Source organism: Tachyglossus aculeatus, chromosome Y4 (assembly GCF_015852505.1).
Source record: "Tachyglossus aculeatus isolate mTacAcu1 chromosome Y4, mTacAcu1.pri, whole genome shotgun sequence".
Taxonomy (NCBI): Eukaryota; Metazoa; Chordata; class Mammalia; order Monotremata; family Tachyglossidae; genus Tachyglossus; species Tachyglossus aculeatus.
This window is the reverse complement of record NC_052096.1, coordinates 86,212-113,241: the sequence shown is the minus strand read 5'-3', so window position 1 is coordinate 113,241 and position 27,030 is coordinate 86,212. Positions and strand designations below refer to the sequence as shown.

Genomic DNA, 27,030 nt, shown 5'->3' with positions numbered 1-27,030 from the left:
ATCTCGGCTCTGCCACTTGTCCGCTGTGTGACCTTGGGCAAGTCATTCAACTTTTCTGTGCCTCAGTTACCTCATCTGTAAAATAGGGATTAAAACTGTGAGCCCCATGTGGGACATAGACTGTGTCCACCCTGATTTGCTTGTGTGTCCCCTTGTAAGCATTTAGCAAATACCATAAAAAAAGAGAGACTTGGGTACTGTTCTTAATTCCAAAGTGGAGTCTAGGGAACCAACCCCATCCCAACACCACCCCAATTCCCCAGGGTCAGGAAAGGGGCCAGAAGCCCTCCGACTCCCCTGAAACCATAGGCTTCAAGTAAGAGAAGGGCAGTATGCCATCCCAATGACTTCAGTTCCTTAATCAGGGTCTCTAGGAGGGATCTTACCTTGACTGGAAGCGTGCCGGTCTATCCTTAGGGGCGACAAGTAGATCAAAAGATCACCAAGGGGAGCGATGACAGGAAAACTCATCTGCTGTTCCTTGTGTGACCTTTCTTCCAGGTTCGTCCATCATGGGACTATCCTGGAGTGTGAAGAGAAAGATTGGGATTTCAGCATGAATCCCAATGTTCGCAGCATGTACCTCATGATTAAGGTGTTCCTTCCCAAAGTAAAGGGTCCCTTCTTGTAGCTGCTTTTCTCACTGTTTTTGCTACTGGATTGCTGTTTTTCCTGAATTTGCCCTATTCATTCTTTCCCTGTGAGTCTGTCCTCCCCTACCTCCTTTTTTAGATCTGAGACTGCTGAAGGCTGAGGAATGTGTCTGATCCAAGTAAGTATTCTTGTACCTTTCTTCAGCATTTGATACAGTAGTTGATACAGAGCAAGCCTTTTCAGATGTGAGCCCGTTGTTGGGTAGGGACCGTCTCTATATGTTGCCAACTTGTACTTCCCAAGTGCTTAGTACAGTGCTCTGCACATAGTAAGTGCTCAGTAAATACGATTGAATGAATGAGTGAATGAATAATGATCTCTCTGCCACCTCACAGCTCCAGGTCTGCATTGGATTGGGTCACATACTTAACATTAGTCTTACTCATGTTTTGTGCTTTGGGCCCTTTTTCTGCTCAAGCCACAAACATAACTCCTGGCCCACAAGCCCCAATAAACTAGAGAAGAAGAGAAGCAATATGGCCTAGTGGAAGGAACAGAGGCCTGGAGTTAGAGGACCTGGGTTCTAAATCCCAGCTCTGCCAATTGCTCACTGTGTGACCTGTGACAAGTCACTTAACTTCTTTGTGCCTCAGCGCCCTCAACTGTAAAATGGGGATTAAATACCTGTTATCCTTCCTACTTAGACTGTGAGCCCCATGTGGGACAGGGAATGGGTCCAACCAAATTAACTTGTACTTACCCAGTGCATAGAACACCCTTTTTCACTTAGTAAACGCCTAACAAATACCATAAAAAACTAAGATAAGCTTATTGAAAATCAGGTAGTGGGCTTTCAAGTGGATCTGCTGTTCTAGTTTCTCTTTGTTCCATTTCATGGGAATTCTAGGATTTACTGCTGCAGACAGATTTCTGTTTTCAGGGCTGGCCTTATCCTTCCCTGATGTGTTTTTGATGTTCTGACAGCAGCGGAGTAGTGAAGCCTGGGTTTAGGATTCAAAATTGCAGAATTTTATAACAATCATTCACTTTGTAGGTGGGTGGTTTTCTTGAGGAATTTCAGAACCCTCGGCAGAAATGCCCAGTGAGCGCATTGGAACAATTTTTCTGAAAAATGAAGTGAAGTGATTGGTCTGGGGGACCAATATAGGTCCCCTGGACCTATATTATATATATATGAAATTTTTATAATTTTATATATATTATTATTATGTAAGGATAATATAGATGGAGTTTATTAAATGCTTACTATGTGCTAAATCCTGAAGCAGGTATGAGAAAAGCAGACCAGACAGAGTTCCCTTCCCAGTCTGAGGGAAGGGGAACAAGGTATTTTTATCTCCATTTTGCAGATGAAGAAATTGGCACAGAGAAGATAAGTGACTTGGCTAAGGTCATATAGCAGTTAGTCAGTCATATTTATTGAGTGCTTACTATGTGCAGAGTACTATACTAAGTGCTTGGGAGAGTACAATATAACAATTGTATTCTCTGCCCACAACAAACTTGCAGTCTAGAGGGGAAGGAGTAAGTGACGGAGCTGGGGTCCCCCTGTTCCCAGTTCCATTGCTCTCTCCAGTAGACCATACGTCCTCCCCAGTGAGGCTGATAAAACACAACCTGTTTGAACCCAAAACACAAACTCCTAACATTAGACTTCACAGACCTTTACACCATCTGACCTTGCCCTCCTTGTCTCTCACTACCAAACTGTCCTCCTTTCTTCTGACGCATTTGCTCACCTCCGTATTTGCTCACTACCTTTTCATTTACTCATCTTCTTACTGAACAGTCTTTCTCTCTGTCCCTGAGGATCCTGCAAAGGTTTATGTCAGCCAGCAAGGCCCAGTCTGAACCAGAACCCGATTGGGGGATGGAGAGAAGCAAGTCACTTCATTTATCTGTGCCTCCATTTCCTCATCTGTGAAATGGGAATTGGTTACCCATTCTCCCTCCCTGCTAGGCTGTGAGCCGCATGCAGGACTGAATTCAGCTTGATTCTCTTGTAAAGAGAAGCAGTGTGGCTTGGTGGAAAGAGCCCGGGCTTTGGAGTCAGAGGTCATGGGTTCAAATCCCGGTTCCACCAATTGTGTGACTTTGGACAAGTCACTTCACTTCTCTGGGCCTCAGTTCCCTCATCTGTAAAATGGGAATGAAGACTTTGAGTCCCCGTGGGACAACCTGATCACCTTGTAATCTCCCCAGCGCTTAGAACAGTGCTTTGCACATCGTAAGCACTAATAAATGCCATCATCATTATTATTATTATTTACATCATCACTTGGCACAGAGCTCGCAGTATCAGAAGCACTTGACAAGTACCATAATTATTATTATTATTATTCTTGTTCTCTCTCTTTCCTCCCTCTTCCCTCTCCCTTTAGGAGCATCTAAGATTGGAGGTGCCATAACACAGCGACATCTGTGTATTGGCCTCTGGGAACTGCTGGGACTACTAGCAAGAGACTGGACTGCTAAGTCCAAGGAGCCCAGTTACCTTTTCCCTATGGGACAGCACTTTCCTAGGAAGCAGTTACTTAGGCCTTCACCTGGTTGGCCAGGTGTGGGACCAGATCAGACTCCAGTGCTGCGTCTCAGCTCTGGCCTCACTCTCCCCACCCCTGGCCTTGGAAGGCTACATTAATGGAAGGCCTTCCCACACGGGAGGGAAGGAACTCTGCCCCTTCTGTAGTTGGCACTCCTTGCTTTTGGGCAGCTAGAACTGGGCAAAGCAGCTTGAGGGTGCCCGGCAAATGCTAAGTGAATTTTTAAAGTCAGAAAAAGCCCACACTGGAGTGTCGGGGCTTGTTTCAAGAGCCCCTGCTCAGAGCCAGGCCTGGCAGTTGAAACGTGACTTTCAATTTTCCGCAATCCCATAGTCCCTCCGGGAAGGAAGGCTGGTGGGTTGCCCAGCAAGCAGGGACTCTACAGCCATGCCAGTGCTTCTCTGCCCGGGTCCATCCAGTGAGAAGCCGAGAGTCTGCTAACAAGGCCACCTGCATAATGGCAACAGCTGATTAGATACGAAAATCAGTCTCCGCAATAATAGCTTGTGTTATTTTTAGCCCGCCCCAGGCCACTGATGTGACATTTGGTTTCTTTTCTGCAGATGCTTGCTCAGAAATCTGGCAACATTATCAACATGTCTTCTGTGGCTTCCAGCATCAAAGGTACCTCTTCCTCCTCACCCTCTGGGAAGCTACAGTGTCTGGTCCAGGATGGGTGCTAGGCTGCCTCTGAGTTTTCAGGGGGAACTGGGTTTGGGAGGAAGCAGACAGGTGGAGAGTGCTGCTTGAAATCCACTAACTCCATTGTTTTCTCCCAAGTGCTTACTACAGTGCTTCACACAGAATAAGCACTCAACTATTGACTGATTGCTTATCAACTCACTCTCCCGTACTTCTTGTGGCTCCTCTCTCACTACACACCCCAGATTGCCCACTTCACTCCTCTGATGCCAAACTACTTTCCGTGCCTCATTCTCTTCTCTTTTAATAATAATAATAATAATGGCATTTGTTAAGCGCTTACTATGTGCAAAGCACTGTTCTAAGCGCTGGGGAGGGTACAAGGTGATCAGGTTGTCCCATGTGGGGCTGACAGTCTTAATCCCCATTTTACAGATGAGGGGACTGAGACCCAGAGAAGTTAAGTGACTTGCCCAAAGTCACACAGCTGACAAGTGGCAGAGCTGGGATTAGAACCCATGACCTCAGACTCCCAAACCCAGGCTCTTTCCACTGAGCCACGCTGCTTCTCTTTTGCCATCAACCTCTTCCTTGTGCCCTCCCTCCTGTGTAGAACTTCCTCCCTCTTCACATGGGACAGATCACTGCTCTTCCCATGTTCAAAGCCCTACTAAAGTCATGCCTGCTCCAAGAAGCCTTTTCTGACTAATCTCTCATCTCCTCACCCTATTTTCCCTCCCTTCTCCATCACCTATGCATTTACACCTCTATCCTGTAAGCAATTTGATACTCACCCCACCCAAACTGCATTTAAGTGCTTGTATTCAGTTGCTTTCCTACCTATAATCTGTTTTACTCTCTCCCCACTAGAGAGTAACCCTCTTGGGGGTAAGGGGTAGTGTCTACCCCTTTTATACCCTTTTATACCCTCCCAAGCATTTAGTACAGTGCTCTGCGTGCAGTGAGTGTTCAGAAAATACCATTGATTGATGATTGATTGATTCTTAGGCCTGGGTTTCAATTTCCCTGAAACTTCTAGCCAAAACAATCAATCATGGCTCAGTGGAACGAGCATGAGCTTTGGACTCAGAGCTCATGGGTTCAAATCCCGGCTCTTCCACTTGTCAGCTGTGTGAATTTGGGCAAGTCACTTAACTTCTCTGTGCCTCAGTTACCTCATCTTATTTTTATGATATTTGTTAAGCATTTACTATGTGCCAGGCACTGTTCTAAGCTCCGGGGTAGATAGAAAGTAATCAGTTTGGACACTGCCCATGTCCCACAGTCTTATGCCCCATTTTTCAGATGAGGTAACTGAGGCTCTGCCAATTGTCAGCCGTGTGACTTTGGGCAAGTCTCTGGGCCTTATTTACCTCATCTGTAAAATAGGGATGAAGACTGTGAGCCCCACAAGGGACAACCTGATCATCTTGTAACCTCCCCAGCACTTAGAACAGTGCTTGGCACATAGTAAGCACTTAATAAATGCTATAAAAAATCGATCAAGCAAAAAGTATTTATTGAGCACCAATTCTGTATAGAGTACTGTACTATGTACTCTACAGTACTTGTTGAGGGCAGGGAATGAGTCTGTTTATTTTTATATTGTACTCTCCCAAGTGCTTAGTAAAGTAACCCCAGCCCTTAAATCGCTTATAATCTAGTGGAAGTGGGAACTTGGAAATAAAACAATAGATCATCCCAAGGAATGGTGTCAGTGGAGGGGGTAGCAGGGAAAGAGGAAGGAAGGTTGTGAATAGCTAGAAGAGATGGGGCAGGGGGAAGGAGGAGAAGCCAGGAGCCCAGGAAATCTCCCACTGAACCCTCAGCCCTTGAGTAACCCAGGCTTAGGTGTCATGAGTTAAAGTCATCCCTTGACCTGTGCAAAATGCTGAACGAAGGGAGGAGGTAACTTTCTGAGGACACTCTGGACACTATGAGAGTTACCAGAGCTCAGGCCTCAAACGTATTTATTGAGCACTAACTTTGTGCAGAGCGCTATACTGAGTGCTTAGGAAAGTACAGTACAACAGAGTTGATAGCTGTTTTGTTTTGTTGTCTGTCTCCCCCTTCTAGACCGTGAGCCCGTTGTTGGGTAGGGACCGTCTCTCTATGTTGCCGACTTGTACTTCCCAAGTGCTTAGTACAGGGCTCTGCACACAGTAAGCACTCAATAAATATGATTGAATGAGTGAATATTTTCTCTACCTACAACAAGCTTACAGTCTAGTTATAGTGGATGGGTTTGCTAGGTTTTGTAAATGGTCACTTTAGGTAAGTGGCACCCAGAAGTCTGAACAATCAAGGGTGGCATTTGCAGAGTGTTAGGGTCCAGAGGAATATTTGGATTTCCTCCGGTTAGAATTTGGGAATGCTTTGCTGGATTCCATCAAGCTAGGGCTAGAAGGACTGACACTGTAGGCCCAAGGCAGTTATGGATTTCAGTCCTCCCACTAGCTACTCCTAAAGAAAGCAATATCAATTCCAGTGGCCATAACTGAGCTGTGTCCCCAAACAGGCAAGAGAGACCAACAGAGAATATTGGACCCTGAATAGAGAGAAACATACGTAGTGTGTTGAAGGAGGAGGTTCACAGAGTGAGTATCACCAGCTCCTGCAGGATTTTAGGATGAATTAACACAAATTGGATAGTGGATATTATTAATAATAATAATGATGGTGGCATTTATTAAGTGCTTACTGTGTGCAAAGCACTGTTCTAAGTGCTGGGGAGGTTACAAGGTGATCAGGTTGTCCCTTGTGGGGCTCACAGTCTTAATCCCCATTTTATAGATGAGGTAACTTAGGCCCAGAGAAGTGAAGTGAGTTGCCCAAAGTCACACAGCTGACAATTGGCGGAGCCTTGGTTACCTCATCTGAAAAATGGGGTTTAAGACTGTAAACCGTATGTGGGACATGGGCAGTGTCTAAACTGATTACTTTCTATCTACCCCAGAGCTTAGAACAGTGCCTGTCACATAGTAAACGCTTAACAAATATCATAAAAATAAACTATCCCCCTAGGAACCCATCTCCGTTTGCAGACCATGTGGACTGAGGCCCAAGTTGCTTGAGGTGGGGGTCAATCAATCCATTGATTTCTCTGTGCAGAGCACTATACTAAGCACTTGGGAGAGTACAAGAATAACTGTGACATCTTTTAAACTCTATGTGAAAAGCACTGTATAAGGTCTGGAGTAAATACAAGATAATCAAATTGGGCACAGTCCCACATGGGGCTCTCAAAGGGCATTTAGTCCCTGTTTTACAGATGAAGAAACTGAGGCCCAGAGAAATTAAATGACTTATCCAAGGTCACTCAGCAGGCAAGTGGTGGATCTGGGATTAGATGATTCCCAGGGGCTCCCAGTCAAAGGGCATTTCATCCCTATTTCACAGATGAAGAAACCGAGGCCCAGAGAAATTAAATGACTTGTCCAAGGTCACTCAGCAGGCAAGTGGTGGATCTGGGATTAGAGTCTTCTGGTTCCCAGGTCTATGCTCTTTCCACTAGACCATGCTGCTCCTCTATTGACCAAAGTTTATGCCCTCCCCACATGATTCTAAAAACTCTATGACTGTTCCAACTCTGGTGGCCACCTGTGGCTTGGCTAACACTGAGTGATTCTTACTCCATGATACAGTGACTGGCTTAGGGAGTGTATGGTTGGGGACGGAGACGGGGACAAAGGTTTCCCGGTTGAATTGTACTGGTAATAATAATAATAATGTTGGTATTTGTTGAGCTCTTACTATGTGCCAAGCACTGTTCTAGGAGCTGGGATAGATACAAGGTAATCAGGTTGTCGCAGGTGGGGCTTACAGTCTTAATCCCCATTTTCCAGATGAGGTCACTGAGGCCCAGAGAAGTTATTTGCCCAAAGTCGCACAGCTGACAAGTGGCAGAGCCGGGATTAGAACCCACGACCATACTGGTGATGTTTAGTACAGCCCCTTTGGACCCTGTCCTCTCTTCTATTTCCCTGGACTCCAGGGTCCGCATGCACACATGGTCCCCATGACCTAGTGGATAGAGCCCGGGGCTGGGGGTCAGAGGGTCATGGGTTCTAATTCTGGCTCTGCCACTTTTCTGCTGTGTGACCTTGGGCAAGTCACTTCAATTCTCTGGGCTTCAGTTACCTCACGTGTAAAATGGGGAGCGAGACTGTGAGCCACACGTGGGACAGGGACCGTGTCCATCTTGATTACTTTGTATCCACCCCAGCGCTTAGTACAGTGCCTGGCACACAGACTACAATTATTATTAGTAGTAGTAGTATTGCTCTTAGGAAGCCTTCAGTCTAAAATGGGCAGACAGACATAGATAAATATAAGTAGTTAAAGGGGTCTGAGAATAGATATAGGCATTCAAGCCCATACCGCTAAGCACTTAGGTAATAGTAATAATAATGATTTTTGGTATTTGTTAAGTGCTTACTAGGTGCAGAGCACTGGGGAGGAAACAAGGTGATCAGGTTGTTCCATGTGGGGCTTACAGTCTTAACCCCCATTTTACAGATGAGGTAACTGAGGCACAGAGAAATTAAGTGACATGCCCAAAGTCACACAGCTGACAAGCTGTAGAGCCAGGCTTTGAACCCATGACCTCTGACTCCCAAGCCTGGGCTCTTTCCACTGAGCCATGCTGCTTCCCTAAGTACTCTCCCCTTCCCCTCCTGTCTAAAACCACTTATGTCTATATGTTACACTCTCCTGCTTGCCCTACCAACAATTAATTTTCATTCATTCATTCATTCGTAGTTGTCATTCAAATGCCTTCCACAGAAATACCCTCCTAGCACCATATCAGTACACATACTGATAGTGCGTTGAAAAAAAAAAAGACTTCTTAACAAAGGACTGACATAGGATACTGGAGCCTTCAAGTAACAGAATACAAAAGCAAGTACAGTCTATACTGCAGAGTGAAAGTCTTTTTCATGGAGCTCGTTTCCAACTCCTTTTCTTACCAGAGTACAGAAAATTGAGGGGGGGTTTGCAAATAGCACATTTTTCAGCAGAGCCATGTGTTTTGCAGAGCAGGATTAAAACCCAGGACCTTCTGACTCCCGGGCCTGGGCTCTATCAGCATTCTCCCTCCAGCTTATATTTATTCTTCTCTCCCAACATCCCAGTTTACATGTTTCATTCTTCTCAAGTAGGTGGCTTCAAGAGAAGCAATGTGGCCTACTGGATAGAGCACGGGTCTGGGTTCTAGTCCTAGCTCTGCCACTTGTCTGCTTTGTCCCTTTTTGCCTATAGGAGAGGCAGCATGGCTCAGTGGAAAGAGCACGGGTTTTGGAGTCAGAGGTCATGGGTTCAAATCCTGGCTCTGCCAATTGTCAGCTGTGTGACTTTGGGCAAGTCACTTGACTTCTCTATGCCTCAGTTGCCTCATCTGTAAAATGGGGATTAAGACTGTGAGCCCCCTGTGGGACAACCTGATCACCTTGTAACCTCCCCAGCTCTTAGAACAGTGCTTTGCACATAGTAAGTGCTTAATAAATGCCGTTATTATTATTATTATTTATTGAGCACTTACTGTGTGCAGAGCACTGTACTAAGCGCTTGGGAACTGCAAATTGGCAACATCCAGAGATGGTCCCTACCCAACAATGGGCTCACAGTCTAGAAGGGGGAGACAGACAACAAAATATGTAGACAGGTGTCAAAATCGTCAGAACAAATAGAATTAAAGCTATATGCACATCATTAACAAAATAAATAGAATAGTAAATATGTAGAAGTAAAATAAATAGGGTAATAGATCTGTAGAAATATATATACAGGTGCTGTAGGGAGGGGAAGGAGGTAGGGCGGGGGGGGATGGGGAGGAGGAAAGGAGAAAGGGGGCTCAGTCTGTCTCCCCAGCTAGAGTGTAATGTCTTTGAGGGCAAGAATCATGTCCGTAAACTCTACTGGACTCTCCCACATGCTTATCACAGAGTAAGCATGCAGTAAGTACTGTTGATTGGTTGATGGATAAACATTAGAAGTAGCGTGGCTCAGTGGAAAGAGCACGGGCTTTGGAGTCAGAGGTCATGGGTTCGAGTGCCAGCTCCGCCACATGTCTGCTGTTTGACCTTGGACTAGCCACTTAACTTCTCTGAGCCTCAGTTACGTCATCTGTAAAATGGGGATTAAGACTGTGAGCCCCACTTGGGACAACCTGATCACCTTGTATCACACCCAGCACTTAGAACAGTGCTTTGCACATAGTAAGTGCTAAACAAATACCACCATCATCATTATTATTATTATTATGTTAAGAGGCTTAATATAACAATAATGAACGCACGAACAGTATATGGCATGACTGGGAGAGTGGAGGATTAATTAGGAAATGCTGATTAAGAGTCATAGGAAAATCTGAGTGTGTATCCACTATTTAATGGGGATCATGGTGAAAGACGGCAAGCCAGACACCATCACACTGTCCATCCGAGTGTCTCTGGGGGGGCTAGCGACTGTCCCAGTTTAATGTTTCTTGTGATCTCATTATATTGATTCCCCCTCTGTCTTTTTGTTGTCTTCTGTCATCAGGGGTGGTAAACAGATGTGTATACAGCACCTCCAAAGCAGCTGTGATTGGACTGACCAAATCTGTGGCAGCAGACTTCATCCATCAAGGCATCAGATGCAACTGCATTTGTCCCGGTGAGTTTTTTCCTGGTCACTGCACTTGGGATTTGGAACGCAGGTCTGGGTTGGGGCTGTGGTGTATTGTCTTTGTCCAGAAACGCTCTGGGCATGCTACTCCCCTCCTCAAAAATCTCCAGTGGCTACCAATCAACCTACGCATCAGGCAGAAACTCCCTACCCTGGGCTTCAAGGCTCTCCATCACCTCGCCCCCTCCTACCTCACCTCCCTGCCCTTCTTCTACAGCCCAGCCCGCACCCTGCACTCCTCTGCCGCTAATCTCCTCACTATGCCTCGTTCTCACCCCCGCCGTCGACCCCCGGCCCACATCATCCCCCTGGCCTGGAATGCCCTCCCTCCCCACATCCACCAAGCTAGCTCTCTTCCTCCCTTCAAGGCCCTACTGAGAGCTCACCTCCTCCAGGAGGCCTTCCCAGACTGAGCCCTCTACTTCCTCTCCCCCTCCTCCCCCTCTGCATCCCCACTGCCTTACCTCCTTCCATTCCCCACAGTACCTGTATATATGTTTGTACGTATTTATTACTCTATTTATTTATTTATTGTACTTGTACATATTTATTCTATTTATTTCATTTTGTTAATATGTTTTGTTCTCTATCTCCCCCTTCTAGACTGTGAGCCCACTGTTGGGTAGGGACCGTCTCTATATGTTGCCAACTTGTACTTCCCAGGCGCTTAGTACAGTGCTCTGCACACAGTAAGCACTCAATCATCATCATCATCATCAATCATATTTATTGAGTGCTTACTGTGTGCAGAGCACTGTACTAAGCGCTTGGGAAGTACAAATTGGCAACATATAGAAACAGTCCCTACCCAACAGTGGGCTCACAGTCTAAAAGGGGGAGACAGAGAACAAAACCAAACATACTAACAAAATAAAATAAATAGAATAGATATGTACAAGTAAGATAAATAAATAAATTAATAGAGTAATAAATATGTACAAACATATATACATATATACAGGTGCTGTGGGGAAGGGAAGGAGGTAAGATGAGGGGGATGGAGAGGGGGACGAGGGGGAGAGGAAGGAAGGGGCTCAGTCTGGGAAGCCCTCCTGGAGGAGGTAAGCTCTCAGCAAGGCCTTGAAGGGAGGAAGAGAGCTAGCTTGGCGGATGGGCAGAGGGAGGGCATTCCAGGCCCGGGGGATGACGTGGGCCGGGGGTCGATGGCAGGACAGGCGAGAACGAGGTACGGTGAGGAGATTAGCAGCGGAGGAGCGGAGGGTGCGGGCTGGGCTGTAGAAGGAGAGAAGGGAGGTGAGGTAGGAGGGGGCGAGGTGATGGAGAGCCTTGAAGCCCAGGGTGAGGAGTTTCTGCCTGGTGTGCAGATTGATTGGTAGCCACTGGAGAAATATCTGTTTTCCCTTCCCCTTGGATGGTGAGCTCCATGTGGGACAGGGACTGTGTCTCACCTGATTATCAGGTATCAATCTACCCTAGCGCTTTGTACAGTGTGTGGCACAGAGTAAATGCCTAACCAATAAAAAAATTGTTACCTAATGTTGAACCTACATGGTAAGCCAATTGCTTCAGGTCCCCCAACTTTTTTTAAGCATGGTGCCACAGGAAAATGAGTAGCAATGTAGCCTGGGAAGTATGAATTCTCCGGGCTTCTGTGCTTTGGAAAAGGTTTGGAAAATACCCTGAGGGGAACAAGGTCATGAGACTCTTACAGCTCTGACTCAGTGACTGTGTGGAGTGGTGGCATCAGAAGAGAGATCGGCTTGTCTCCAAGATGACCTGGAGAATATGACATGAAGATTTCCCAGGGCCAGGCCTCCAGCAAAGAGGGTAGCATAGTAGAGGGAGGGATTTAGCTGTCTTGCCGCTGACCCCTGGTCCATGGCCTGCCTCTGGCCTGGAGCCTGGAGCCTACCCAAATTTGACAGACAATTACTCTCCCCCACCTTCAAAGCCTTATTGAAGGCACATCTCCTCCAAGAGGCTTTCCCAGACTAGGCCCCCAGCTTTCCTCTTCTCCCACTCCCTTCTGGATCACCCTGACTTGCTCCCTTTGCTCTTCCCCCCTCCCAGCCCCACAGCACTTAATGCACATTATCTGTAAATTATTTATTTGTATTGATGTTTGTCTCCCCGTGCTAGACTGTAAACTGATTATGGGCAGGGAATGTGTAGGTTATTGGTGTATTGCAGCGTGGCTCAGTGGAAAGAGCCCGGGCTTTGGAGTCAGAGGTCATGGGTTTGAATCTGTCTCTGCCAATTGTCAGCTGGGTGACTTTGGACAAGTCACTTCACTTCTCTGTGCCTCAGTTACCTCATCTATAAAATGGGGATGAAGACTGTGAGCCCCCCGTGGGACAACCTGATCACCTTGTCACCTCCCCAGTGCTTAGAACAGTGCTTTGCACATAGTAAGCGCTTCATAAATGCCATTATTATTATTATTATTATTATTGTACTTTCCCTTACATGTAGTACAGTGCTCTGCCCACAGTAAGTGCTCAATAAATATGACTGAATGAATGAAATAAAACTCTAGGTCCCCACTAGTAATAGAAAGAGCACCTTGGAAGGACAAAACAAGCAAGAAACACATTTTGTGTCCACAAGGAGCTTGCATTTTAACAGGGGAGACAGCATAAAAGTATTTATAATAATAATTATAATAATAATTATAATAATAATAATAATTGTTCTATTTGTTAATCGCTTACTATGTTCCAAGCACTGTAGTATGTGCTGGGGTGGATACAAACAAATTGGGTTGGACACAGTCCCTGTTCCGCATGGAGCTCCCAGTTTTAATCCCCATTTAAAAGGTGAGATAAGTGAGGCACAGAGAAGTTAAGTGACTTGCCCAAGGCCATGCAGCCGACAAGTGGCGGAGTCAGGATTAGAACCCATGACCTGACCCTTAGGCCCGTGCTCTATTCAGTAAACCATGCTGCTTCCCCTTGCTCTACAAGCGGAGCAATAAAAATAAATAATTGAATAAATGTGGGGTCATAAAATTTAAGGAGAGGTATAAGTAAGTACATAAGAGCTGAAGATGGCTGATGGGTTTCTGTGACTTAGAATGTTGGGAATTAATCACCATTTTTGATGGCCATCTTTGGCATCTTCTGAAAAGTAACATATTCTAGGACTAAAGTGTTGAGCATAAAGTCAGGAGATTTGGAATTTTTAGTATACAGAAAATGGGTGTGGTTTTCTTGGGCCTAAACTTCATCTGAGCTGGAAATTTGTCAACCCTCTCATAAAACAGTCATTTCCAGGATTATACTCCAGAGGTCTTTAGGATTGACTGAATCTCCAGAGGGAGCTATTTCACGTAGCTCAAGCCAGGGAGAACTTTAAAAAGTCTAAACAGTCTTGGAGATTTTTTTGTGGAAAACTTAATAAAAATAATAATTGTGGTATTTGTTAAGCATTTACTAGGTGCCAAGCATTATACGAAATGCTGGTATAGGTACGAGTTAATCAGGTGAGACACAGTCCCTGTTCCACATGGGACTCCTTGTCTAAGGGGGAGAGAAAACAGATATTTTGTCCCCATTTTACAGATAAGGAGACTGAGGCAAAGAGAAGTAAAGTGATTTGATCAAGTTCGTATGGCAGTCGAGCACCAGAGCTGGTAGTAAAACTCAGGTCTCCTAGCTCCCAGTTCTGTGTCCTAGCCATTAGGCCAAGTTACTTTGCTCCCTTTATTCATCCCCCTTCCCAGCCCTACAGCACTTATGTACATATTTGTAATTTATTCATTTATATTGATGTCCATTTCCCCCTCTAGACCCTAAGCTCGTTGTGGACGGGGAATGTGTCTGTTTATTGTTACAGCATACTCTCCCAAGCACTTAGTACAGGGCTGTGCACACAGTAAGCACTCACTAAATACGAATGAATCAGTGAATGAAGTTACTCCCCTCTGGAGCAGTCGGTGGGTTCTGGGAAGAGCAAGTGTCGAGTCTCCCCGCCCCCGCTGCCCCCCTTGGCTCTCCACGTTGACCCGACTCCCAGTCCTCTTATAATGTCAAGGTTGCAGTCTTTCAAAATCCCACATTCAGGGAAACTCACGCTGTAGTATTCAGTTCCTCAGACCCCCGAAACACATGCACAAACCTTTCTCCCGATACATGGCACACCAAATCCCAGCAGCCCCACGTGATCAGATAAACATTCCCCAATCCCTCCACCACATTCCATTCGAAACACCCAGTGAAGGTAGGTGTTCCGGGGCTGGCTGCGAGGATGCTGAGCTGATTGAGTGATAACAGGACCACGATCATCCACGGACAGCCTGGGAGCATTTATTCATTCATTCAATCGTATTTATTGAGCGCTCACTTTGTGCAGAGCAAGCACTGGAGTAAGCACTTGGAAACTACAATTCAGCAAGAAAGAGAGACAATCCGTATCCAACAATGGGCTCAAAGTCTAGAAGCAGGGAGACAGACAAAAACAAAACAAAACAAGTAGACAGGTGTCAGTACCATCAGAATAAATCGAATTATATCTATATACACATCATTAACAAAATATAGTAAACAGGAGGGAAGGGATGTACACATCATTAACAAAATATAGTAAACAGGAGGGAAGGGATGTAAGTGTAACCATGAAGGCAATAGTTCTACTAACCCAGGTCCTTGATTCATTCATTCATTCAATCGTATTTATCGCACGCTCACTGTGTGCAGAGCACTGTACTAAGCACTTGGAAAGTACAGTTCAGCAATAAAGAGAGACAGTACCTACCCAACAGTGGGCTTACAGTCTAGGAGCGGGAGACAGACAAAAAAAACAACAAGTAGACAAGCGTCAATACCATCAGAATAAATCAAATTATAGCTATATACACATCATGTAACACAACATACAGAGACAGTCCCTACCCAACAACAGGCTCACAGGCCTGCCTTGGACATCCAGTGTCAGAGATCCAGCTGTGGAGCTGGCTTTTGATTGGGTAGAGTGGAAGGAGAGGAAGGCAACATTCCCAACTGTTCTTCCTCTCTCCTCTCACCCCACCCAATTTCCCAACCACCGCAAAGACCGGGCCCCACAGGCCATCCATTGCCATCCGATGTGGGAGGGCTGGAAGCAGCTGATGGCATCTTTCTTGGGGCCAAAGACTTGACTTGAGTGTCTTGGGGACACCTCCCCTGAACCAGATTGAAAGATGTTTACTTTTAAGATGGAAAATTTGCAGCGTTGGGTTACCCTTGAAGCCCAGCCCCAAGGGGACTTGAGAGAGTTCAAAGCTCACCCTGGCTTCACAGTGTCACAAATGTGCACATAAAAATTTATTAAAATTCCCATCTAAAGAAGCATTGAGCCTCAGACAAAAGGTCAGCAGAAGTGATCCTCTAACTCCCAGGTACGGGCTCTTTCCACTAGACAGCACTGTTTTCCATACAGACAATACCAGAAATTTTGAAACCCCTTTGTGGCTCTTCGGAAATAACTGACCAAATTATCTCTCAAACCAAATTAACAAAATAGTCTGATTTCTATAAGCACAGTTTAACTAAATGTTATAATCGAGATCAGATTTCCTGGATTCATACTAGCTCTGCCATTGTCTTAGAGGATGACCTCAGCTCGCTAAGTATCCACTCTGTGAGATAATAATAATAATTGTTAAGCACTTACTATGTGCCAGGCATTGTACTAAGCACTGAGGTAGATACAAGAGCAGTGTGAGAAACAGCGTGGCTCAGTGGAAAGAGCACGGGCTTTGGAGTCAGAGATCATGGGTTCAAATCCTGGCTCCGCTAACTGTCAGCTGTGTGACTTTGGGCAAGTCACTTCACTTCTCTGTTGCTCAGTTTACCTCATCTGTAAAATGGGGGTTAAGACTGTGAGCGCCCCATGGGACAACTTGATCACCTTGTAACCTCCCAAGTGCTTAGAACAATGCTTTGCACATAGTAAGCGCTTAATAAATGCCACTTAAAAAAATAATGTCAACTTTATGTTCAGGGCAAGTAACAAATGAAGCACAATTTCTCCCCTTGTAGGGACGGTGGATACCCCATCTCTGCGGGATAGAATCCAAGCCAGGCCCGACCCGGAGCAGGTAGACAAGTGCAATTTGTTTTATTTTCATAACCCTTTTTCTGATGTGCTAGAGTCAATTTTAGATTAGCGGCTAAATGTGTTGAGAGGATTGGGGAAAAGGTTCAGTGTGGTTATCAAGGATCTGATAATAAAAATAATAATAATAATAATGGTATTTGTTAAGCGCCTACTATGTGCAAAGCACTGTTCTAAGCCCTGGGGGGGATACAAGATGATCAGGTTGTCCCATGTGGGCTCACAGTCTTAATCCCCATTTTACAGTTGGGTAACTGAGGCTCACAGAAGTTAAGTGACTTGCCCAAAGTCACACAGCCTATAAGTAGCGGAGCAGAGATTAGAACCCATGACCTCTGGCTCCCAAGCCTGTGCCCTTTCCACTGAGCCATGCTGCTTCTCTATCAGCAATTAATTGTAGTATTGGACAATCTGCATGATAAATCAAGGCTGCGAGCCTGACTGTAACCCTTCATCATTCTCAGCAACAGTTTTTATGGAGCACTTTGTGCTCAGTAAAATAACTAAGTGAGTCCAGTAGCAGGAGCATTTGTTAAGCTCTTACTGTGGGCACAGAACTGAATTAAGTGCTGGGAGAGAATACACTCTACTAGGCACTGAGAAAAATTGCAAAAGAAGGAAAAGACGAGGAGTTAACCATCTACTGGGACAAATTAGCCAGCATAATAAAAGGAAACAAGATGAACATGTTCCTAACGTGATGCTGTGTGTATGGGCTTGGTATGATGAGCATCCCAGAGGGTGGGATCAGGAAAGGGAGAAATGTGCAATGGAGCTGGTCAGCATAGTCTTGCTGAGGTTGAACCAACCTGAAATGAATGTCAATCCTAGGCCCTGAGCGACTTCGTAGCCAGACAGAAGACTGGAAGAATGGCCACTGCTGAAGAGGTAGCTCTTCTCTGCGTGTATCTGGCCTCTGATGAGGTGGGTATTCTTCCAGGCAACTTCATCTCCCCTCCCGCTCACCCAAGACCAATCAGTCAATCCATCCTAGGCCTCCATTGGGCATCCACCCAGTGTGAGCCACAGCGCTGCACACCCAGGAGAATATCACAGAAGCAAAATACTCGTTCCCCGTCCATAGGGAGTTTACAGTCTAATGGAGGAAAACCTAAGATAAATCATTGTTTGACTATGTTAGGAAAAAGGACCAGAATAAATCAGAATACAGAATTGACTCTACTGTTGACTATATGAATATGTAAATATCTACTGAGAATGGATATAATAAATTTGAGATGCAGCATGAAGTAGTGGTCAGAAGGTCATGGGTTCTAATGCCGGCTCCGCCACTTGTCTGCTGTATGACGTTGGGCATGTCATTTCACTTCTCTGGGCCTCTGTTACCTCATCTGCAAAATGGGATTTGAGATTGTGAGCCCAGCATGGGACAGGGACTGTGTCCACCCCGATTTTCTTGTATCCACCCTAGTGCTTAAAAAGTAATAAAAAATCTCCAGTGGCTACCAATCAATCTGCGCATCAGGCAGAAACTCCTCACCCTGGGCTTCAAGGCTGTCCATCCCCTCGCCCCCTCCTACCTCACCTCCCTTCTCTCCTTCTCCAGCCCAGCCCGCCCAGCCCAGCCCAGCCCAGCCCGCACCCTCCAATCCTCTGCCGCTAATCTCCTCACCGTGCCTCATTCTCGCCTGTCCCACCATTGACCCCCGGCCCACGTCATTCCCCCGGGCCTGGAATGCCCTCCCTCTGCCCATCCGCCCATCTGCTCTCTTCTTCCCTTCAAGGCCCTACTCAGAGCTCACCTCCTCCAGGAGGCCTTCCCAGACTGAGCCCCTTCCTTCTCTCTTCCCCTCGTCCCCCTCTCCATCCCCCATCTTACCTCTTTCCCGTCCCCACAGCACCTGTATATATGTATATATGTTTTATATATTTATTACTCTATTTATTTATTTATCTTACTTGTACATATCTATTCTATTTATTTTATTTTGTTAGTATGTTTGGTTTTGTTCTCTGTCTCCCCCTTCTAGACTGTGAGCCCACTGTTGGATGGGGACTGTCTCTATATGTTGCCAACTTGTACTTCCCAAATGCTTAGTACAGTGCTCTGCATGCAGTAAGCGCTCAATAAATATGATTGATTGATTGATAATAATAATAACAATAATAATGATGTCATTTGTTAAGTTCTTACTATGTACAAAGTACTGTTGTAAGTGCTGGAGGGGGATACAAGGGGATCCGGTTGTCCTACATGGGGCTCACAGTCTTAATCCCCATTTTACAGATGAGGTAATTGAGGCACAGAGAAGTTAAGTGACTTGCCCAAGGTCACACAGCTGACAATTGGTAGAGCTGGAATTTGAACCCACAACCTTACCTGGCACATAGTAAGTGCTTAACAAATACCATAATAATAATAATAACAATTATTATTATTATCTCTCCCTTTCCCTTATCTCTCTCCCTTATTTAAGGGAAATCTATTATTATTATTATTGTTATTATTATTATTAGTGTTATATTATTATAACACTTCTGTTATTATTATTCTGTTATTCTGTTATTATTATTGTTATTCTCTGTTATTATTACTATTAAATGCAAAGGGTGGCTGTCAGCGTCATACAATTTTGGGGTGTTGAGGCTTGAGGAAGTCTTCCTGGAAGAGGTGGCATTTCAGGAAGGCTTTGAAGATGGGGAGGGCTGCGGTCTTGCAGACATGGTAGGGAGGGTGTTTGAGGCTGGAAGAAGATGAGTTTAAGCAAGAGACTGGAGATAGAAAGTGAACTTGGATGCAGCAATGACTGATCTGGAGAGTAGTGGGGAAGAGAGCTGATGGGAAAGATGGGAAAATAATAATAATTGTGGTATCTGTTAAGTGCTTACTATGTAGGGAAGCAGCGTGGCCCAGTTGAAAGAGCATGGGCTTGGGTTTCAGAGGTCATGGGTTCAAATCCTGGCTCCGCCAATTGTCAGCTGTGTGACTTCGGGCAAGTCACTTAACTTCTCTGGGCCTCAGTTACCTCATCTGTAAAATGGGGATTAAGACTGTGAGCCCCCCGTGGGACAACCTGATCACCTTGTAAGCTCCCCAGCGCTTAGAACAGTGCTTTGCACAGAGTAAGTGCTTAATAAATGCCATTATTGTTGTTATTATTCATTCATTCATTGTTGTATTTATTGAACACTTACTATGTGCAGAGCACTGTACTAAGCACTTGACCATCACTGTACCAAGTGCTGGGGTGAATACAAGCAAATCAGGTTGGACGCAGTCCCTGTCCCTGATGGGGCTCACAGTCTTAATCTCCATGTTACAGATGAGGTAACTGAAGCACAGAGAAGTGAAGTAACTTGCCCAAGACCACACCGTAGACAAGTGGTGGAGCCAGGATTAGAACACATGACCTTCTGACTCCCGGGCCCGTGCTCTATCCACAACGCCATGCTCGAAAAGCTGGCGGAGAGCTTGGATGCCAAAGAGAAGGAGTTTTGAATGATGCCAATGGAGGTGGGTGACCATCGGAAGTGTTTGAGGAGTGGTGAGACATGTGCTGAATGACATTTCAGGGAGCTTGGAGTCTCGAACGAAGAGCGGAGAAGCTAGAGGCTGGGAGATCAGGGAGAAGGCTGACTCATTCATTCATTCAATTGTATTTATTGAGCGCTTACTGTGTGCAGAGCACTGTACTAAGCGCTTGGGAAGTACAAGTTGGCAACATATAGAGATGGTCCCTACCCAACAACGGACTCACAGTCTAGAACGCTTAACAAATGCCATTATTATTATTATTCTCTGGGCCTCAGTGCCCTCATCTGGAAAATGGGGATGAAGACTGTCAGCCCCACGTGGGACAACCTGACAACCTTGTATCTCCCTCAGCTCTTAGAACAGTGCTTGGCACATAGTAAGCGCCTAGCATATGCCATTATTATTATTATTATTCTCTGGGCCTCAGTTCCCTCATCTGGAAAATGGGGATTCATTCATTCATTCAGTTGTATTTATTGAGTGGTAGAGCACTGTACTAAGTGCTTGGGAAGTACAAGTTGGCAACATATAGAGATGGTCCCTACCCGCCAATGGGCTCAGAGTGATATAGTCCTCTAACCGGGATATGATGAGAACTTGAGCCGGAGTAGTGGCTAGTCAGGTAAAGAGAAAGGGACAGATCTAACTTGTACTTCCCAAGCGCTTAGTACAGAGCTCTGCACACAGTAAGTGCTCAATAAATACGATTGAAAGAATGAATGAATCTAGGAAATGCTTTGGAGGAAGAATTGGCAAGATTTTGCGGTTAATTGAATCTGAGCGTTAAAAGACAGTGAGGGACTGAGGTTTGGGCTTCTGGGACAGGGAGGATGTAATAATAATAATGCTAATAAACTAATACTATTACTGCTACTAATAATAATAATGATATTCTTTCAAAGAAGAGAAGCAGCGTGGCTCAGTGGGGAGCACGGGCTTTGGAGTCAGAGGTCACCAGTTCAAATCCCGGCTCTGCCAATTGTCAGCTGTGTGACTTTGGGCAAGTCACTTAACTTCTCTGGGCCTCAGTTACCTCATCTGTAAAATGGGGATTAAGACTGTGAGCCCCCCTTGGAACAACCTGAACACCTTGTAACCTCCCCAGCACTTAGAACAGTGCTTTGCACATAGTAACACTTAATAAATGCCATTATTATTATTATTATTATTCGTTAAGCTTGTACCATGTCAGGTCGGACACAATCGCTATGTACATAGGGCTCACAGTCTAAGTAGGAGGGAATAGGATTTAATCCCCATTTCACAGTTGAGGAAACTGAAGCACAGAGATGTTAAGTGACTTGTCCAAGATCACACAGCAGACAAGTGGCAGAGCTGGGACTGAACCCAGGTCCTCTGACTCCAAGGACTGTGATCTTTTCATTAGACCATGCTAGTGAATGGAATTTATTAGGGAACAAGGCATTGTACTGGGTTCAAGGAAAAAAATACCCTAGTGAGAATTAGATATGGTCCCCAAAATGGGGAGAAGAGGTGAGCAGTGAAACCAAAGGGAAAGATGAAGCAATAAGAAATTCATGTGTCACAGGCAAAGGTCAATACAATAAGAGTAATAGTTTGCTTTGCCTAGTGGAGCAGAGCTTCAGGCTCCTTGTGGCTCAGAGTTCAACAGTCCTAACAGTTATATCTGGTTATTTCTCACCCACTCCTGGCTGGAACAGGGGCCGATGGGAAATCCCAATGGGATGAGGGCAGGGTAAGGTCTTCCCTCTGCTGCAGGGCTCCGATCTGGTGGCAAGGTGGAGGCTGGGGAAATTAGGATAGGGTTTAGAAGGGGAGATAAGAAATTAGATTTTAAATACATTGAGTTTGAGATGATGGTGAGACATCATTAGAGAAGCAGCATGGCTCAGTGGAAAGAGCATGGGCTTTGGAGTCAGATGTCATGGGTTCAAACCCCAGCTCCGCCAATTGTCAGCTGTGCGACTTTGGGCATTTCACTTCATTTCTCTTTGCCTCAGTTACCTCACCTGTAAAATGGGGATTAAGACTGCGAGCCCTGCGTGGGACAGCCTGAATACCTTGTATCTCCCCAGTGCTTGGAACAGTGCTTGGCACGTGGTAAGCATTTAACAAATACCATAATTATTATTAATTATTATTCTCTGTGCCTCAATTTATTCATCTGTAGAATAGGTATTCAGTACTTGAACTGTGAGCCCCACGTGGGACAGGAACTATGTCTGACCTTATTATCTTTTATCTACCCTAGCCAGCACTTAGTACAGTGTTTGGCACATAGTAAATGCTTAACAAACACAATTATCATTGTAAGTGTTATTGTTAATATGGACCTGTCAAGGAGTGGTGAAAGAAAGTTGTCTTACTTTTTGCTTTGCTTTTCCTGGTTCCAATATCTCTCGATTTTTATGTCTTAAAGGGAATTTTTTTTAATGATATCTGTTAAGCATTTCATATGTGCCGGGCACTGCACTAAGCTCTGGAGTAGATAAAAGCAAATCATGTTGGATCCAGTCCATAACCCATGTGGGGCCCATAGTGTTAATGCATGTAACTGAGGTACAGAGAAGTTTAGTGACTTGCCAAAGATCACACAGAGAAGTGGCGGAGCTGGGATTAGAACCCCTGCCCTTTATCTCCCAGGCTCTTTCCACTAGGCCGTACTGCTGTCAACATCTTCTTTTAAATATGGGGTCCCCAGTCGTCCCTTAACATTTTCTCTTTCTCCTTTTCTTTACCCAAACTACATGCAATGTCTTTACTAGTTAATTTAGGTCACCGCCAGTAAAATGCATTAATTAAAGAGCAGATAGCTTTCATTTCTACAGCTCTTTATGTCCCAAAAGCCCTGGAAATATTTATTGTATGAAACCCTCAAGATAGTTGGGGAGAAAGAAATTTCCCAGGTAGAATGGCCCAAATAGTAGAAGTGGCATTTATTATGTGCTTATTGTGTGCCAAGCCCTGTACTAGATACAAGATAAGCAGGTTGGAACCAGATGAGAAGCAGCGTGGCTTAGTGGAAAGAGCACGGGCTTGGGATTCAGAGGTTATGGGTCCTAATCCCGGCTCCGCCGCTTGTCTGCCATGTGACCTTGGACAAATCACTTAATGTCTCCATGCCTCAGTTACCTCATCTATAAAATGGGGATTAATAATAATAATAATAATAATAATAATAATAATAATAATAATGGCATTTATTAAGTGCTTACTATGTGCAAAGCACTGTTCTAAGTGCTGGGGAGATTGCAAAGTGATTCAGTTGTCCCACTGGGGGCTCACAGTCTTAATCCCCATTTTACAGATGAGGGAACTGAGGCCCAGAGAAGTTATGTGACTTGCCCAAAGTCACACAGCTGACAATTGGGAGAGTCAGGATTTGAACTCATGACCTCTGACTCCAAAGCCCATGCTCTTTCCACTGAGTCATGCTTGTGCACCCCATATGGGACAATGTGATTACCCTGTATCTACCCCAGCGCTTAGAACAGTGCTTGGCACATAGTAAGCACTTAACAAATACCATCATTATTATTAACATTATAATTATATACTTTCCCACTTGGGGTTTGCAGTCTAAGGGGGAGGGAGAATAGGTATTTAATCCCCACTTTACAGATGTGAAATTTGGAGCACAGAGAGGTTAAGTGACTTGTCCAAGGTCACACAACAGGCAAGTGGTGGAGCTGAGATGAAGCTGAGATGAGAACCCAGGTCCCACAGCCTCCAGGCATGTGCCCTTTCCATGGGGCCACACTGCTTCCCAGCACACCATTACATTGAAATCGTATATTGAAATTGCCATTTTCTAGTCAGCAAGGGTTTTGAACAAAATCTAGCATGCTTCATAGAATCACAAATGTCATTTCCCTTTTTTCTGTAAAGGGAGCTTGGGAGCAAGGTAGAATGGGAATCCATTTTGCCCTCTCCCGTTACCAACAAAAGAACTGGTAGTGAAACCACATAGCTCTTATCCATTTCAGCTGGTTTCAAGTTGTTCTGAGTGTCACAGTGAACACTTTTTATCTTTCCCAGAACCCTGGTGGTGGAAAATAAATATTTTCAGGGCTTTGGGGATGAAAAGAGCTGTAGAAATGAAAGTTACTTGCTCTTTAATTAATGCATTGTACTGGTGGTGACCTAAATTAACTAGTAAAGATGTTGCATGTAGTTTGGGTACATTGGTGGTTTTGAGGTCTAATCTAGAAGAGCCAGAACACCGCCTCCGGACTTCCCCCACTGCAGGAGTTGCCAAAAGCGGAAGGCTGATTCAGAGGGGGAAAGGGAGAAATTCTTTCTTATTTTGGCAGCTACGGGTTCTGCTGCTTGTTCAGCCCCCTGCCCTGCTTGAATTGTGAACTCAGCTCCCATGAGCCTGAGGCCCTTGCTGAATGTAATTGTGTGTATACACACTCTCTCTCCCTTCCTCTCTCCCTCCCTCTCTCCCTCCTTCCCTCCTCAACCTTCCCCTAGGGCCCTGCCTTTCCAGGTGATTCTAATGATAATAGAGGTATTTTTTTAAGTGTTTACTGTGTGCCAAGCACTTTACTAACCATTGGTCTAGACAAGAGGTCATCAGGTCAGAAACAGTCCTTGTAGGAGGGAGAACAGTTATTGAATCCCCATTTTACAAACGAGCAAACTGAGGCACAGAGAACCAATCAGTGGTGTTTATTATTATTATCAAATGCCGTCAAGTCATTTCTGATTCATGGTAACTCTCTGGATATATTTTCTCCAGAAAGTCCTATCTTCTTCCATAATCTGTAACCTTGCTAATCGTTCTTCTGTTACCGTTGTTATGGTCTCTATCCATGTAGCTGCTGTTCTGCATCTTCTGCGTTTGCCCTGGACTTTTCCTAGCATTAGGTCTTTTCCAGAGAATTAGCCTTCCTGATGATGTATCCAAAATATGCTAATCTGAATCATTTGGCCTTCCAAAGGCACCTTGGGTTAATTTGCTCCAAAACCCATTTGTCCAGACAGTCCATGGTATTCGCAAAAGACTTCTCCAACACCACATTTCAACAGAACGGATGCTCTTTCCATCCAATTTTTTCACTGTCCAGCATTCAGATCCATGCAGGGGTCACTGGAAACACCACAGAACTGACAATTTGTATTTTTGTGGCGATTGTTACATCAGCAGGTTTCATGCTTTTTTTCCAGGCTCTTCATAGCAAATCTTCCTAACATTAATCTTTGGCGTAGTTCCTGACTACTAGTTCCTTTATTGTTGATTATCGAGTCCTTATTGTGTGCAGAGCATTGTCTTAAACACCTGGGGAAGAGCAATATAATGGAGTTGGCAGCCACAATCCCTTTGCACACAGGGATTCAGTCTATAGTGGGAGTCAGACATTACGAATAAATTACAGAGAAGTTAAGTGACTTTCCCAAGGTCACACCGCAGGCAAGTGCAGAACTTGGATTAGAACCCAGTTCCTCAGACTCCCAGGCCCGTGCTCTTTCCACTAGGCATATCTTGCCAAAATAAGATTCACGTAATAGGTTTTTACCGCTTGAGCATGCCATTACTTTACTGGATTATTCTCAGTCATTGCAGTGCTTATTTCCAACAGAGAACTATGCATAGCAGCCTCTCAGAATAACTTCTTTTATCCCGTGTTTGACATTGCAGGCTGCTTATGTGACTGGCAATGAAATGATCATTGATGGAGGCTGGAGTCTGTGATGCCAGATCCTCCTTGGAGGCAGGACAGACTGGCACTTTCTTGCCCACAGTGAGGATGGAAATGGATGGAAACAAAACCATCATCGCAGTAACACTAGCTGAGCTGTTGTTTTTTTTCTGAAACGCTTAGACTTATTCAAATTATCAAGAAGTCTCTGATGAAATTAGTACAGCTATTTTCCAAGTGTTTTGGACTATGATTTCTTTCCTGTTCCTATACTGCACATTTTCAACTCTCTTTGAAATAAAATAAAATAAAACTCTTGAGTGTGTGTTCCTTGGTAGACCTTCCAAAATTAAGCAAGCTAATAAAATATAAAATAATTGCGATTTTTATTTTCAGTCCATAGTGTTCCAAAGGTTTGCTCTCTACCCAAGTTTGCAATGGATCTGGACAGGAATCTACATTTCACTCTTGCAGAGTGTCTTTGTTGAACCAACCATTGACTTTGGCAGTTGCAGGAAACAGGAGGAGGGCTGGGCCAGGAACATGGAGAGAAGAAGAACGATTTAGGAAAAATACTGATCCCGGCAGCAGAACAGTGGGAGAGCTCATTCCTTATCCTAAAATAATGATAATAATGATAATTTTGGTATTTGTTAAGTGCTTACTATGTGCAAAGCCCTGTTCTAAGTGCTAGGGAGGATACAAGGTGATCAGATTGTCCCACGTGGGGCTCACAATCTTAATCCCCATTTTACAGATGAGGTAACTGAGGCACAGAGAAGTTGTGACTTGCCCAAGGTCACACAGCTGACAAGCGGCGGAGCGGGATTTGAACCCATTACCTCTGACTCCCAAGCCCGGGCTCTTTCCACTGAGCCACACTGCTTCTCTAACCCTGGGTATCCCACGCCTCAGGTTTAGGACTGAGTAGAAATTTGTGTGCGCGTTCTCAGATGAAAAAGTAGCTGGTTGGCAAACTTCCAACAATGGCCCAGGGATACAAATAGATGAGTCCAAAAGCATTCACAATACTATTCCTTTTTCTAGACTGCAGGCTCATTATGGGCAGGGAATGTGTCTGTTTATTGTCATATTGTACTCTCCCAAGCTCTTAGTAGAGTGCTCTGCACACAGTAAGTGCTCAATAAATATGATTGCATGAATGAATGAATACTACAAAGTAAAATCACAGCTTTTATGTATTCAACTGTGTTTCTGGGGTTATCTTTTAATGAATCTTTATAAGATTGAGTTAAATTTTAAGCCAATATACCCGAAGAAGAGGAGCAGCAACTGGCTTTTTTAAGTCTTGGTGTCATGGATTCTCCCCTTCCGCTTAGAAGATGAAGGCAGTTTTAGTGGCCACTACCAACCTCAATTCCAG

At 44.8% G+C, this 27,030-nt stretch overlaps 1 protein-coding gene across 1 annotated transcript in view; it reads left to right on the top strand.

Annotated features, from left to right (window-relative positions):
• Positions 1 to 25,962, top strand: part of BDH2 (3-hydroxybutyrate dehydrogenase 2) — a 41,664-nt gene extending 15,702 nt beyond the window's left edge. Inside the window, exons 5-10 of the mRNA XM_038769006.1 lie at positions 502 to 610; positions 3,722 to 3,782; positions 10,344 to 10,457; positions 16,448 to 16,506; positions 17,355 to 17,447; positions 25,646 to 25,962. Of these exons, the coding sequence (XP_038624934.1) occupies positions 502 to 610; positions 3,722 to 3,782; positions 10,344 to 10,457; positions 16,448 to 16,506; positions 17,355 to 17,447; positions 25,646 to 25,699 (490 nt within the window). The 3' untranslated portion in view covers positions 25,700 to 25,962. The remainder of the gene's footprint in view (positions 1 to 501; positions 611 to 3,721; positions 3,783 to 10,343; positions 10,458 to 16,447; positions 16,507 to 17,354; positions 17,448 to 25,645) is intronic.
• The last annotated feature ends 1,068 nt before the right edge of the window (positions 25,963 to 27,030 follow it).